Consider the following 15,231-nt stretch of genomic DNA (forward strand, 5'->3'; position numbering starts at 1 on the left):
AACATGGAATTGATTATGACGATTATGCAAAAATAATTGCGATTATATAAAATAATTGCGATTAGACAATTATGTAATAATTGTGACAGGCCAACTCATGAATGGATAAAGAGAACTCATAAAGGATAAGATATTTTTTATTGAATATAGAGGAACATAAAATGAGCAATATATTTATTATGGTTGAGAGATGAATTGGATCTGCTTTTAGGTACTCTGATAAAGCGCATCTCCCAACCATAGGGACTCCGAATCATATTATTATTCGTACATAAACAGCAGATCCAAAACGACAGGTGGTAGCTGGGGTGGTGGAGGGTGAGCAGCAATTTTAGCAAGACAGCAGTGACAGCAGCAGCAATAGCACGAGCAGCAGCAAAAACAAGCAGGATGAGAAGTGCAAACTTCCAGCTTAAATAGAACGGTCTGAGAATGAAATGAGTGTGATTGGACGAGTGGATGTAAATGTGGAGATGAGGCGGTCCAATGGTCGGCCGCCAACAACTGCACTGAGTTCCCTGGCAGAACTTGCTCTGCGCACGACTGTGCCAAGCGCGAGCGACGCTCATATCTGCTATTTTCTGGGAATGTTGAACTAACAAAATGTGCATGCAGGGAATTGTTTAAAATGTGAGTCACCCCTTTCTGAATGAGCTCAGTTGTGTTGGTGTGTGATGTCATGAGAGGTATAACAGCCACACATTTTCTCTAATAATAATAATAATTTGAATATAATAATAAATAACAATTTGGTCGCCATTCCTTTATTTTTGTCACTGTATATTACACATACAGCACGTGAAGTGTCCTCTGCATTTACCCATCCCAACTATTAGGAGCTAACTATTAATGCAGCACTCGAGGAGCAGTTAGGGGTCTTGCTCAGGGACACTTCGACACATAAACCAGGGCTGGGGCGCGAACAGGGGACCTTAGCGACAGTATGGCTGCCCACCAGTCATGTACAGTATTGTTGAATAACAACAAGATACAATGAACAATGAACAGAAGATATACCGATAGAACATAGAAGATGGCAGTAACTGATGTCGTCATTAAAATTATATGTCTTGCCTTGCTCGCACATGTAACTTCCAGGTCAGCTAGCATGACATCTCTCTGAATCATTCCTTTCACTTGAGGGGAGTAGAAGTGAAAGTGGTCCCGTATGCAGAAATGAAAAGTGGGGGAGTGTGAAAATACAACTTAGCTTGTCTTTGATTATTAGTACTGTACGTGGGGCAAACAGATGCACCTCTTTGCACCGCCTCTCAGGCGTGCATGTTTGGTATCAGTTGTCCTTGCTGTCGGGGCTTTTTTTTTAGGTTCTTTGAATAAAGCAATAAGCATCTGCATTAAATATTTACTGTCTTTTTTGTCAAGGGCATTGGGGTTTCTCCACCATTACATGGAGAAACAATCTCTATTCATCTCTTTTTCACCTCTGAATTATTCAGCGGATTCAAGGATACGGTGTCTTCTGACCACATTATGTACAGGGAGCTACAATGATCAATGTAATTGAATCATGTAATTGAATTATCGACTGACACCGAACTACAGTGGAATGTGGGATGAATTTTATGGAATTGAATGGAAGCAGAACTCATTACAAGTCGTTACAGTGAAACGTGAACTGCACGTTTTGCACGTTTTCCAATATTGTCGTCGATAGACAACATTGGAGATGTACCGTAATGCAGTGCAGAAAAACCACCCCTCGTTTCCAGCCAAAACAGTCAATTCAGCAGAAATGTCTTTGGGCTGGAGTTCACCTTACCAGATGGAAAAACAATACCGGTGAGCCGTGGGTCCCCACTCATCCTGTCCCCTGCTGAATGTCACCTCTACCAAAATGGATCAGAGGAAAACACTCCTCAGTCCTCGCTAAATCAGCAGAATTTGGATCGTTAAGAAGTTGATTAGCCCATATCTGACCTCAGCGTTCCTCATTAGCTCGTAAGCCAATTTGGCCCTCAATGTTTACTTGTCCTTGCAAACACAAAGAAGTGTTAAGAGAACAAAAATGGGAAATCGTTTTTCTCTTCCATCACCTAGAACGGCGATTCCCAACCTGTGGGCCGGGGCCCACAGGCGGGCCCGTGAGGATATTGCAAGATTTTAATGATAACAAAACATGAATATCAAAAATATATATACTGTATAATGCAAAGAAATATAATTAAAAGAAAAGAAAATGTCATGGTATCTTTTCTTTATAACATCGAAAAATATGTTTTATAATAAATAAAAAGTATACTAGTTACGGTTACATTGATCCAAGCCGGAACACAATGGATTGATTGACCATTATTTTTGAATAGCCAAAGAAAGAAAGATCTAAACTGACAGAGAGATGCATTCCCGGATTGAATGGGTTAACGGGGTTGAAGCGAACACTTTCAAGATTTTCAAGTGGGCCCCATGGTCCAGAAAAGGTTGCTTTTACCAGAATTACCACTGACCTAGAATCAGTCGCTAAGGTTGGGCCATGTGATCAGCAGAACTATTCACTGCCCTCCGTGGTGATTAGAAGGGCTTGTCGCAATAGACAGCCTTCTGACGTTGATTGAATACAGCTGTGCAGTTCATTTCCTGCCTGACTTCCAATGAGGGCCAAATGTCGTCACAGTGGTGGGATATGAAAGCCAAGCTTTTTTTTGGCCCACTGCAGATCAGCGGTTTTCAACCCTTTTCATATCAAGGTCCATTATTTATTCTGCGTTTGAGCCACGAACCACCATTTGATGAGATGTTGTTGCCTCTCCTCTCAGACACAACACAAGACTTAGAATATTTTGTTGTCGTTGGATACGATTTTGTCCACAATTCCATGCTGTAATGATGTTGGTACCATAGGATGAACAACAGGCAAACTTTGATCAATATTTTAAAAAAAAAATTAAGTAATGCCAGATGTTTAATTTTACTCTTGGGAGCATAAAATGACCTTTACGGGTCCATTTGGTTTCATTTTACACTCTGAAGAGTTAAAGATCTATAAGGGTCCATTTGGTTACCAACTCTCCATCATTTAGCCGGGGACCACCTGGAACCCCCTCAAGGACCACTGGTGGTCCCCGGACTACTGGTTGAGAACCACTGCTGTAGATATTTTTGGCACTTTAGAAGCATGTGCATGGATTTTGGTGTGCATGTTCAAAATAGAAATCACGATGTGTATAAATTACAAGGTGTTTTCGTGACATTGCAAATGCAAATTGAGGTGCTGAAAAAATTCTGGCGTCTCAGTAAAGTATTTGTATATCACAGCTGTTTCCTGAACTTGGATCGTGTGTACAGTACCTTGCACCAGCATTTGTTTCCATTTTTGTACTTTTAACACTTCTGTATTTGTATGTCATTTGTATATTTGGTTATTGATTAAAGCGGTAGTTATTTCAGTCTTTGCCATTTCTCCATGTGTCCATCTGTCACTGCCAATCCCCCCCACTGTTGGCCTGGTGTAGACTACGGTACCATGTGCCACCTTCCACGCACATGGCATCACCAGCTGCTTCTTTTCACCTGACAGCAAGGGGTTTCACCGGGACAGCGAAACTCCACGAGTTTCATACCCTTCCCCGCTGAAATGACACCCCGACCAGCCAGCAGGAGTCGCTAGTGCCATGGCAAGGACATGATCCCTTCCTACTGTACCTTCCCACCCTTGAAAAATGGCAATTGTGTTCATTTGAGCGATTGCTCAAGCCGGAGGCACAGCAGCTGGGGAACTGTACGGGTCTCGGCTTCTTTCCGGTGGTGGCCGGGTTTTTTACCTCTGCGCTACCCGCCCCTCCACCCTACCATTAAAAGATACCCTGCATATTAACTCATGTCTCGCACCTGTTTTGTTGTGGTTGGTAGGTTATGCTTCATTTAGAAAGGAGAACATAGAGAGAGACAGGGTAGACATGTGAGACATGACAGGAGTTGGATTCGAACTCGGGGTCCTCGTGAGTTCAGTTCATGGTCAGTGCACTAACTGGCTGCGCCACAAGGCACCCCGTGCATCGCTCATCTTTACTGGTTCATATAGCTGCCAAGACTGTTGAGCTCATTGTTTCATACTGTATGTCTGTACAATAGAGCTGTATCAAGTAGTAGCAACATACATGTCATGGTTAGAATTTAAAAAAAAATCCATTGTCAGGGACAAATCTTCATAATTTCATTTAACACGATTGCAATCTTTGTTGTCAAATGTAAATTGTTAATATGGCAAAATTAGGCTATATTAATACCTTCCAATGTGTCTGATTCTGTTGTTTAATTACTTGCTCTCTCTTAAATGCCTGCAAATATATGTTGGCAAACCCATTCATATCAACGCAAACACAGCCTCAGTGAGCACAATTACTCTATCTCTCTGCATGAGGGATGTACAGTAATCTAGGCATAGGCATGTATAATCTTTCATACCGATTCAACAGCACATATATGGGTCTCCGCTTTACATCTATCTTTCTTGTGTCGGTGCTATTTGGTTTCCCATGAATTTTCCTACGGTCCACCTCGGCTCCTCTTCTGTACTCTGCGAGCGTAGTATTACAAGCATATCACAACTGTCAGGGGGAATCATGCAGAGAGGAGGATAATACGCCACTACTTCTTTTATGTGTGTTGTAATAGCCCTCCATACATACTCCAGCTTCACTGTTCTCTGTCATCATTTCAGGGTCTGCTCTTTCTCTCCGCACCCCTCTTTCAATATTCTAGCAGGATTACTATCTTTAGACCCTGCATGTGTGTGTGTGTGTGTGTGCGTGTGCGTGTGCGTGTGTGTGTGTGTGTGTGTGTGTGTGTGTGTGTGTGTGTGTGTGTGTGTGTGTGTGTGTGCATGTGCATGTGCACACACTCGCACACAGCCTCGCCTCATTTCTCTCTATATCCAGAGAAGTGAATATGGTTGCTGTCGGACAGAAATCTTGTAACTCCATATTTAAACGCTTTCTTTCGTAAATGAATGCCCTACTTCGTCATACTACGTCACACAAAAGTAGCAAAAATAGCGCACAGCGTGCCACAATGCGCCACAAGACGCGTTGTCAGTTGCTATATATATCGTGAAAGTCCGTCTGGTGGTTTTAGATATTGAACCACTGACAAGAGCTTGTGACTAAATTATAACTACTATCGGAACACATTTCCTGGAAAGTAACAGTTTTGGACATAAAAGGCTTCCGTGCAACAGCGACGATATCAGGCTCCGGCAAACACAAGTGAAAGGTAGTAAATGCAAGCCATGTGCAGGGGAATGCCAGCCATTCTGAGCTGAGGATGATTATTCATGCATTTTCTTCACCTCCCACACCCCATTATGTTCTTTCAGTACGCTATAATACATCTCGCACACATTGCTGGGAAAACATGCGAAGAACAGACCTCTCATGACCAGTCCATTATAATTGGATATAATATAATTGGATTGACTGATCATATTTACTGTACCCACAGGACATATACAGTAATGTACACAATATTTATACATGTTAATACTACCGTTAATACTGTTGATATACTGTTAGTGCACCGTGACTACTTACGCAACATGCAAATCCCAGCAGTCCAAGTGCAAAGGGCCAAGCAAGACCCAAGATATCCACTGGCCTTTGGTACTAATCCCTGTGTGCTACCTGTTTAGTCTTAATTTATCATCCCCGCCAGGCCGGGACGGCCAAAGGCCAGGGATAATGTTTTCGCTCCTGTGAGTCCATCCGTCCGTCCGTCTGTCAGTCCATCTGTCTATCCGTATGTCTGTCCGTCCGTCTGTCTATGTATTCCTGTGAACAGCTAATCTCGGCCACCGCTGGACCGATCGGTATGAATCTTTGCACACACAATCCCAGTAGGCCAAGGAAGAACCTCCATCTCAAATTTTTCAAATCGATCTCATAGTGGCACTACAACAGGTATATTTTTGCAATACACACTTTTTTCGACAAATCAAATCAGTACACATTATCTCTGTAGTCATGTGATCAATACGTACACTGCCAGATGTTTCATATTCCATTCCGATTGGTTATGATTGGCCTTCACAATTTACGGGAGTGGCCCGTTTTGCACTAAATGCCACAAGTCATTAACGCAGCATCCGATTGCCGTGAAACCTTGTACACACATTCCCACCAGGCCAAGGAAGAACCGCCACCCTAAATCGTTCATATCGGCCTCATGCTGGTGCAATAACAGGACGATTTACTTGCTAGTGTAATTTTCTAGCTTTTCTTTATATCATAGTTTCATAATTGTGGTGCTGCCATGTCTACATATCTAAAAGTCGTAGCAAAATGTATAGTTATGCACACTACAAGTACAATCCATCGTGTAAAATGTTATGTTCTTAACAAAATGGACCCACAAGGTCCACTTAAGTCCTATACACTTTATTGTACAATGAATAGCGAAAACAGTCAATCTACAAGCTCACAACGCGTCACAATGTGATGCGAGCATGTAGATCTGCTATTTTTTGCCGTTTTCGAAAATTACATAATGTTTTAAATGTTTGAAACTTTGAAAAATGTGCGCCTATAGTAAAACCTACCCAAAACAGGGACGCCAGGTTGAAAGTGGTTAAATTAACATAATCTGGATTATACAGAGTATGGTCATTATGAATGGTTGTGCTAATTCTACAAGCAAAGAGAAACCACAGCTCACTGATTTCCTCTCTCATCCCAATTATTTGTATCCTACAAGGTACTGGTACAACTAGCTATAAATCTAACAGCTCAGTCAAGAAAGAGTAGGTAAATTGGAGTCCTAAACAGAAGCAGATGTGCTATTTGTCTTCATTATATTGTCCAATTTATCCTGCTGCAGCAGAAATGGGGAGCTGTGATCGAAGTCGTTGTCCAATGTTGACTCTAAATGGTCTGTCTGTTCTCATGCTTGCACCGGTATAGTAGATGATAGTAGCACCGAGGCTGATGGCAGCCGGAATGCAGATTAATTCTTTAAACATGCCATATATGCCCAACACACTGATAAGCTGAGAGGCTTAGCTGTGGGCAGTGAGGGAAAAACATGCATGACATGACTAGCATCCCCCCACCGTGCAGTAGTTTTATGTCAATGAAAGAGGGATGCCTCCATTCATTCCCTCACACATCAAGAGACCACGAGCGAAATGCTTTACCCGTGCTGGCCGAGCAGCGTCTCTTGCACCTGTGGGAATGAATAGTCATTGTGTGCAGATCAGCGCGCTGTTCATGATGGAAATTTCATTACAGTAGATTCTATTTCCATCATGAATTATTAATAAAACCCTGCCGCTTAATCATGGAATCTTTTATACTCTGTGCTCTAATGAGGATTCAAAGATCAAACGTCATGTTCAGACAAACTCTATAATTTATCCTAAAAAATGCAGAAATGCAGCATACAAGTAATAATAACTTTCGTTTACCGGCATTTAAACATAGGCAATATTTTGTATTCAAAACGACAGAATGTCGTGGAGCTTCACATTAATCTGAATCGGCTGCAGTGGAAAGAAACAAGCTCTAATTTAGTTTTTTTTGCATGTTGTTTCAAATGCACTATCCAGCAGTACAGCTTTTAAAGATGAGCCTACAGCCCCAGACTACTGCCTGGTAGGACTCGCTTCTAATGAATACTGACATGTTTATTGTTTAGGGCTATTTTGCTTAAGCCGATACGCAACTTCACTGGGGCATAGTCAATCGGGACTGGGGCATGTTCAGAGAGAGGGCATGCAAGCTAACCCTTTGTTTACTCTTTTTTGCCTTAAGTGGCAATATCTCGCCTCAGCGATACTGCTGTAAGCCACACAGCCTGGCCTAATTTCATCCTCAATCAGTGTCTTCTAAGCCATCAAGGCTAACTAGCACCTCTAGATTTAACCGCATAGCATTCATGTCTGCAGTTCTCAGTTCTATATTCTGTGCGCCATGGTTTTTCACCTCAGTTTAGCGTGAACGTTGTCAGAAACTCATACTAAACGCAATGGATGGTTAAAATGTGTCATTAGCTTAAAGTAACTGATTAAGACGGAAAAACCCAGATGGATTTGGCACGACTATTAGATTACTTCCTACGGTATCAGCATCCCACGAGATGAAAATATGAATTCCTATCCTAAGTGAGGCTTGTTCCGTGGTGATGTTCAAAGCTCCATCTGCTCCCCTTCATAACTAATACACTTTGTTTCACATCCTAATTAGGGACAGCCATGCTTGCAAATCTTCCCTTTGTAGAATAAATTATGCTCATTTTGCTATAATTAACATCCTAATTATCAGTTTTCTCTTTAAGACAAAGTAAAGTTACACAGTGTCATCTGAAAATTTCCATGATGAAAAGATGGAAGGGTTTAACTCTGCTGTGACCTCATCCCCTATTAAACCTGATCTTTTAAGTTTTTATTATTTTTAAAAAAATTTAAACGTGATCTTTTAATTTTTTATCTTCTCATCATAACTTGGATGGGCTGACTTCAACGCCAACAAACGTCCCTGAGCATTATAAAGGAAAGCTCTGGATGCGTTTCAGCAATTTGCCGTGAGAAACCAAAGAGGACGAGAACCGATGAAAAATGCATGCGCTTTCTTTTTGAGAGCAGCCATCCAAGTCCCTGTGGCACACCTCGTGCTCAGTGGGCACCCAGTGTCCCCTGGACCCTCTGCTTCGCCGCTATACCAGACCCCCCTCAGCAGGGGCAGGAGGTCCGTCGCTCCCCTCGGAGGGGAGTCTCCTATGAAACCCTGCACCCACGCGTAGCACATGGCCCAGATCATTCAGCGTGGTTAGCTAAGCTAAGCTGCGGCTGTTATGTAGCCATTATCCATTTAACTTCCCTGCGCTGCGCGGTGTCAGCTTCCTTTTGTTAAGTCTCATTCAGTTACAAAGTATTATTACACCCCGAGGAATAGGATAGTTTTACAAAGGCAGTAAGGGAAAGCATTTATCTCATTGATTATGCATAATCTTTTGGGGAGGTTGAGGGGGATGCACGTCTTTTCTCGCAACCTTTCCAGACGTTCCAGTATATGGCAGGCTACTGTAAAGTAGCACAACAACTAGTGTCGGATTTCCTGCTGGATGGAGAGGGAAATCCATGCCTCTGCTTTTGATATTCCACCCATCCTATCCTATCTAAAAATTGACCAATGGGTGGGTGGGTCAGTCGATCGGTCAGTGGACCACCGCGGCCATTGGGGGGCCCAATAGGGGCCCCTGTCAATTGCACATATATGAAGTCAAATGCACACATAGCCCCCGTCAAATGCATAAATATGGAGTCAAACGCACATGGAGATCAACATGCACTGATGTCAGACACAGCAGAAAACATTCAACATGAACTGATGTCAGACACAACCGAAACCATGGAAATTGTCAACATGCACTGATGTTAGACATAATAGAAGGGGCCCCAGGGGCCCCTTCTATTATGTCTATTGTTAACCACTTTTCTTCTTACAAATGGAACCCTGGCAACAACAACAATAAAGTGGAAATAGCCTTGTGACCTTGCTGTGCCAGTGCTGTTTTACTGTATGTGCTCCGCAAAGTGCCGCTACTTCTAAGGTCTAAGTATGTACTGAATGTGTAAGAAGCTTAAAACCCAAAACTTAATTGCCCCTGATGTCAGCCGCAAACCCTGACAGTGCATTTTAAGATTTCCAAGCAAGTCTTAACACATTCCACGCCAGAGTTTAATATCATAATGTACTCACCAGTGCCAGCGATTTATTGTTTTTTTTGTTTTTTTCACGTCGCCACAGACCTCGCTAAATACCTTAAGATCGCGCGTTAAACTGTTTGTAGACACACAGGGTAGCTGTGTGAGTGGCCCAGAGAAGACCGTTTCAATGGGCGACATTCCATTTTGCAGTAGTCGCGGTTTATGTTAAACAGCGTTCAGCGAGGAGAAAAAAAACTCCGAGATAATGGCGGATTAGGGGAAGATTTAGAGCGGTGGCGGGTGGGAACGAAAATCTCCGGATACGGATATTTCCATATCCGGGTGTGCTACAATGAAATGTGTCTCTGCGAGGGAGGCCTACAATGAAATGTGTCACTGCGACACACTTCGCGTAGAACTACGCGACTGGCACGCTGCACAATTATTTAGGTTCGCGTAGAACTACGCGATTGGCACGCAATGTGTTAAGATAGGAGGGTGGGGTGTGTGTGTGCATGAATTTGTGCATGCATGCGTGACGTGCGTGCGTATTTGTGTGTAAAAGTGCAAAAGAGACACAGAGTGGAGTGCAAGAGAGAACACACTTGCAGGCTGCAGAGTATTGTGAGTCATACCTGATGTAATGCTAGTTAATAATGTCTTCACCTTTCAAAGTTCATTCTCTCTCTCTCTGGGCATCCTCCTCCCCATGATGATTCGTTTTCTGTTCTCTTGTCAACATGGATGCTGTGTGGTTTGTGACTTATAGTAGGTGCATGGAATATAGAAGGCTTTGGCTAAATGACCTGTTTAATATGAGGGATTAACTGATTTGTATGGGCACTGATAGCTTAAAATGGGGTCAAGAGAGGAGACATGGTGGTACACAGCTACTTTCCACCCCATCAGCTTCGGTTTGTAGAGAATCCAACGTGAATCAATAGCACTATGGGCCCTCAAGGATGCCATGAATGTTTCATTTGCATTCCCCCTATAGCTGTGGGAGCATGTGGATTGTGTCGACTCTACGCATTTAATGCATTTGCTCTGTAAGCTGCTCATTCCCAGTCACCACACTGTCAGCCCAGACATCTTTATTCATGAGCACAACCGCTCACTGTAGCTTCCTCTGAGGAGTATTAAGAGTCGTGTCCTGAAGCCTCCATGCACACCAGGGAGGATTGGGAAGAGAAGGGGGTAACGATTATGTTGGAAGGCTTCTGTGGATCCTTGCGCTGCCACGCATTACAGACAGATGAAGTGCAGACGGCGTAGCATTCAGAGTACGGGAGACTAAAGCCTGATTTGCACTTCATGGGGACATGCTGTCACACGACAGAAATTATGTATTTTCAACTGAACAAAGTTGAAAATGCATTATTTTTGTCAAGCAACATGTCACATGACACTTTATCGGCGAAGCATAAAGGCTTAGCTGAAGTTGCCCTGAAATCCTACTTGTCAAGAGCTGGGCTGGGAGAGTCGTCGCCGGCGGTCCCTGGAGTACTTTGTGTAATTGTCTTGCAGGTTCCTGAAACCATCTATTCAAGCGGACCAGCAGCATCTGGCTCAGGTTTTTCCCCCTGATTAGCTGAAGAAATGCTGATGGCTGCATGCTGATGCTAGATTAAACATGAATCCATGGCCTAGAATTTCATCAAGCTGATGATGAAAATGTCTAAATGCCTGGCCTTTTTTAATGGTTAAATAAAATCTCAAAAATGCTTTGAGCAACATGGGCCCCGCGGCACCCCTTTGCCAGGGCAGGCGCTTCACAGCGCTCGGTTATGCTAATGCACTGAGGCTATCACTTCAAACTAAATAAAGTCCATAAACTGGAATATGAGTTTAAAGTCATGAAGTTGTCCTTTTACAGTGCCAGAAGGCTACATGCAACCAGTATTATAAACGCAGCACTATTTGCTTCTAAACAGGCAAATGCGGCAAGTATACCCATTATTCTAATTATAAAAACCTCTGATCTTGTTGCATCCCGAAAGAGGGGTGATTTTGCATTGACTTTAAAGGGCTATATCATGCTGTCCATAAAGAACCCTGCCCAAGGATAGTAGGAGGAGGACAGCAGGTTTGCTGCCTCGGCAGTTCTCTATTTATACAAGGACTAGGATTTGTCTGAAAATTAAGGGCAACCCGTTACAAACAGCAGGGGTACAGGTGCAACACCAAAGACCAAAATAGTTAGCTTACAGTATAACATGGGGGATTTTTGGTTTGCAAATCTGCTATGAGTATGAAACATACAGTACATCTCATCTGTGATGGGATGTACTGTATGTTTACAAAACTAATATATTATATCAGTGGAATGCCAGCCACACCATCCCAATTAAAAAAATTCTCTCACTGATTCTCACAGTACAGGAGAATGTTGAACTGTGCAACAGAGCGTTGGACAGTTAAATATTATTTATACAGTATATAGTTACCTATACTGCATGGGAGCTAAAGGCACAACATAAAAAATAATAGACGTCTGCACACTGTAACTTTACAAGAAGCTCCCAGTCAACGCTTAATTTGTAGATTAACGTTTCGACACACGGCACAACAACATGAGTGCATACTGAACTCACTCTACATGCTGGACAAGTGGAGAGCAAATATATTCAAGTATTGCTTCATTAAAGCAGCCTGGAATTTACAGGGAAACAGGTGCACTTTGGACTCAAATGAACTTGTTGTCTTTCTCTTTCACTCTCACTCTTCCCCTGCCTCTCTAACGTGCTCCTTCGCTGCCTGCCTGTCACTGTTTTGGCCTGTCACAGCAGACAAAGCGGCACCGTGTCATCATGGCACATCACCAAGCCCCTCCTGATCGTGTCAGCTGCGATCTGGTCTCTTGTTGTACGCATCTTAACCGCGAGGCTAACAGGAGCTTCAAATCACACGTTTGACAACCAGTACTTAATTGAGGCACCCGTCCCTATGATGCTGTGTGAAATGTTGGTGCCAAATATAGCAGCACATGTAATTCCACTCCTGTGTGGTCTTAATACACTGTTGAGACCAGTTGTGTTCATGTTGTGGTACCTGCCATACTAATTATTACAGTAGACCACTTTCATAATGTGGTGGGTATTTCATTATCACTCCCTCTCCTTGCATTACCACAGTAAAACATACACACACAGCACCACACCAGTCAATAAACTTAAAGTAGAGCGGTAAATGAGCCACACAGGTTTTTCTTAACCATTTGTAACTCAGAGAGTGTTAAATGAACACTCAGGATGTTACTGTGTAGCAGAATATCCTTGCTGTTTTTGCCTATCAAGGGCAATGTCTTCTTCTGCTCCAGTAACGGACCAGGGCCAGTGCTCAGAATGACAGGTTACATTATGGGATGGATATATTGAGGAGGTGAACTAGGTGACCTCCTCAATATACTCTCAGGGACAACATGGACATCACGTCTCTGCGTCAGAGTAAACTGTCAAATCTGGAGCGTTAATTTAACCCTGGCCTGTAGAGTATAAAAATGGAAATTTGAAATTTTATACTCTCACTCGCAGTTAAACCCGTTCAATCCGGGAACGCATCTGTGTCATTTTAGATTTTAGCTATAACCATTATTTTATACGTTGACTATTCAAAAATAGAAGATATACAAGCTCATAGCTATGAGCTTGTAGATCTGCTATTTTTTGAATATATATATATATTTAAAGCGAACATATGTAACTCAAATCTTTGCTTCTGGGGGTCCCTGGAACAAAATATTTTGAGATGGGGTCGACGGCCAAATACGTATAATTCTGGAGGTCCTTGACATGAAAAAGTTTGAGAACCACTGATATAGAAACATAAGTTTTTTCAGAATACTGTTGGGAGACATTTGTAGAATCGGCTTCAGGTCTTAATGGGTTAAATGAACACAGGATTTGGCGGCGTGTTGCTGTGACACACACAGCCACACTGTAGTAGCAGGTCACTGACTCACCATCCTTTCGGTGGTAGGTGATCTCCACCCTGCGCTCGTCGGATCCGACCAGCGCTTGGGCAACCTCGCTGATGGCATGGCTGTCGGTCAGTTGGCCATGGAGGAAGTCACAGCCCACAGGCCTCTGCATGATGTCCGGTCTGGAGAAGCCGGTCATCTCGCAGAAGCCATCGTTGCAATAGATGATTGCACAGTTCTCCACCCTGGCATTGGCTATCACAAATTTCCGATCTGCAGGAACAAATGGTAAAATTGTCTGTGAAGGTACTGTAGGCTACTATTTGCTGTGGAACACCTGACCCCTCTTACCCTTCATATTGGTGTTTTATCACGAAAGACAATTAGTACAAATATTAAATATACAGTATGTCTATATAATATAAAAAGTGGCTAGAATAAGCCATCTCACACACACACACACACACACACACACACACACACACACACACACACACACACACACACACACACACACACACACACACACACACACAATAAGAATGGCTCTACCTTACTTAAAACAATAACCAATGAAACTATAAACCTCACTTTATATGCTGTGGAAATGTTCCTACAATTTCTCGAAAGCACACACTAAGCATTGCCCATTTAGACGAGTATATAGGCTAAGCTTTCAACCAGAATATTTGTCTATAAAGCTAAAATAAAGACATTCATACTGTACAATTAAACGTTGTTACATTAGCCATTAGGTGAATTGTATCATGAATTTAACAAATAAATCAAATCAAATCAAATCAAATAAAAAAAGCCTATCTAGTAGCCACCGAATGTAATTTAAAAACATCAAATACTTACTTTGCCCTTCGAATTTCTTTATTATTATTCCAAGAAATGTGTTTTGTGGCGCAACGTGACCTCTTCGCACAGGCATGTTTGTTTGGACAAGGACTATCCTCAAGATCTTGAGTTAAAAGTTACAGTTGCTGGCTGATATTTCCCTTTCCACACATCATACTCGGAGCAAAGTATAGGCTATACTGAACTTTCAATCACCTTTCCTACAGACATCTCGCTCGTATTACTCAAATAACCGGGGTTACGTTCGTAACCTATAGTTCTCATCCAAGAGTTCCTCAGCCTGCATGCGTACCAGAGCATCTAAATGCCTCCTCGCCGAAACGCACGGAATCGGGGAGGATAGCTTGGGTCAGATCCAGTTCGCCAAGCATTTCTTGCTGAAGATGGATTGGATGCGATCTTGACGTCCTCTGTAAGCGGTGTGTTGGACTGAACACAGCGGACCAGGCTTCATCATAATATTCCAAGGGGGCGTGACGCGGTATTGCTCCCTGGAGGGGCTTATAGTTTCCTCCACCATCCAGTAAGGTTAATTCCCAGCGTAGCACGTGTAGCGAGACATAATAGGAAACGTAGCAGTGGTTCTCAACCTGTGGGTTGGGACCCAATTGATTTTTTTTTTGGGGGGGGGGGGGGGGGTCCACAGATGACAGTGAAGTGACCACTTTTAAGACCTTTTTTAGGACTAAAAAAATGAGATAGAAAGAAAAGAAAGAAGACCATTACTGCATCAAACGTAATCAACAAACTATTCTATAAAAACTGGTCAAACATTGGCCAAATTGTCAAAAAC

The 15,231-nt window shown here is 42.7% G+C and overlaps 1 protein-coding gene across 1 annotated transcript in view; it reads right to left on the reverse strand.

The window, feature by feature from the left end:
- The window catches only part of kcnh7 (potassium voltage-gated channel subfamily H member 7), a gene marked incomplete at both ends in the record, with an annotated part of 48,824 nt that extends 34,313 nt beyond the window's left edge, over positions 1 to 14,511 (reverse strand). Inside the window, 2 exons of the mRNA XM_080456712.1 lie at positions 13,617 to 13,847; positions 14,436 to 14,511. Of these exons, the coding sequence (XP_080312838.1) occupies positions 13,617 to 13,847; positions 14,436 to 14,511 (307 nt within the window). The remainder of the gene's footprint in view (positions 1 to 13,616; positions 13,848 to 14,435) is intronic.
- Between the last annotated feature and the right edge of the window lie 720 nt (positions 14,512 to 15,231).

This window comes from Gymnoscopelus braueri (assembly GCF_963280865.1).
Source record: "Gymnoscopelus braueri genome assembly, chromosome: 18".
Lineage (NCBI taxonomy): Eukaryota > Metazoa > Chordata > Actinopteri > Myctophiformes > Myctophidae > Gymnoscopelus > Gymnoscopelus braueri.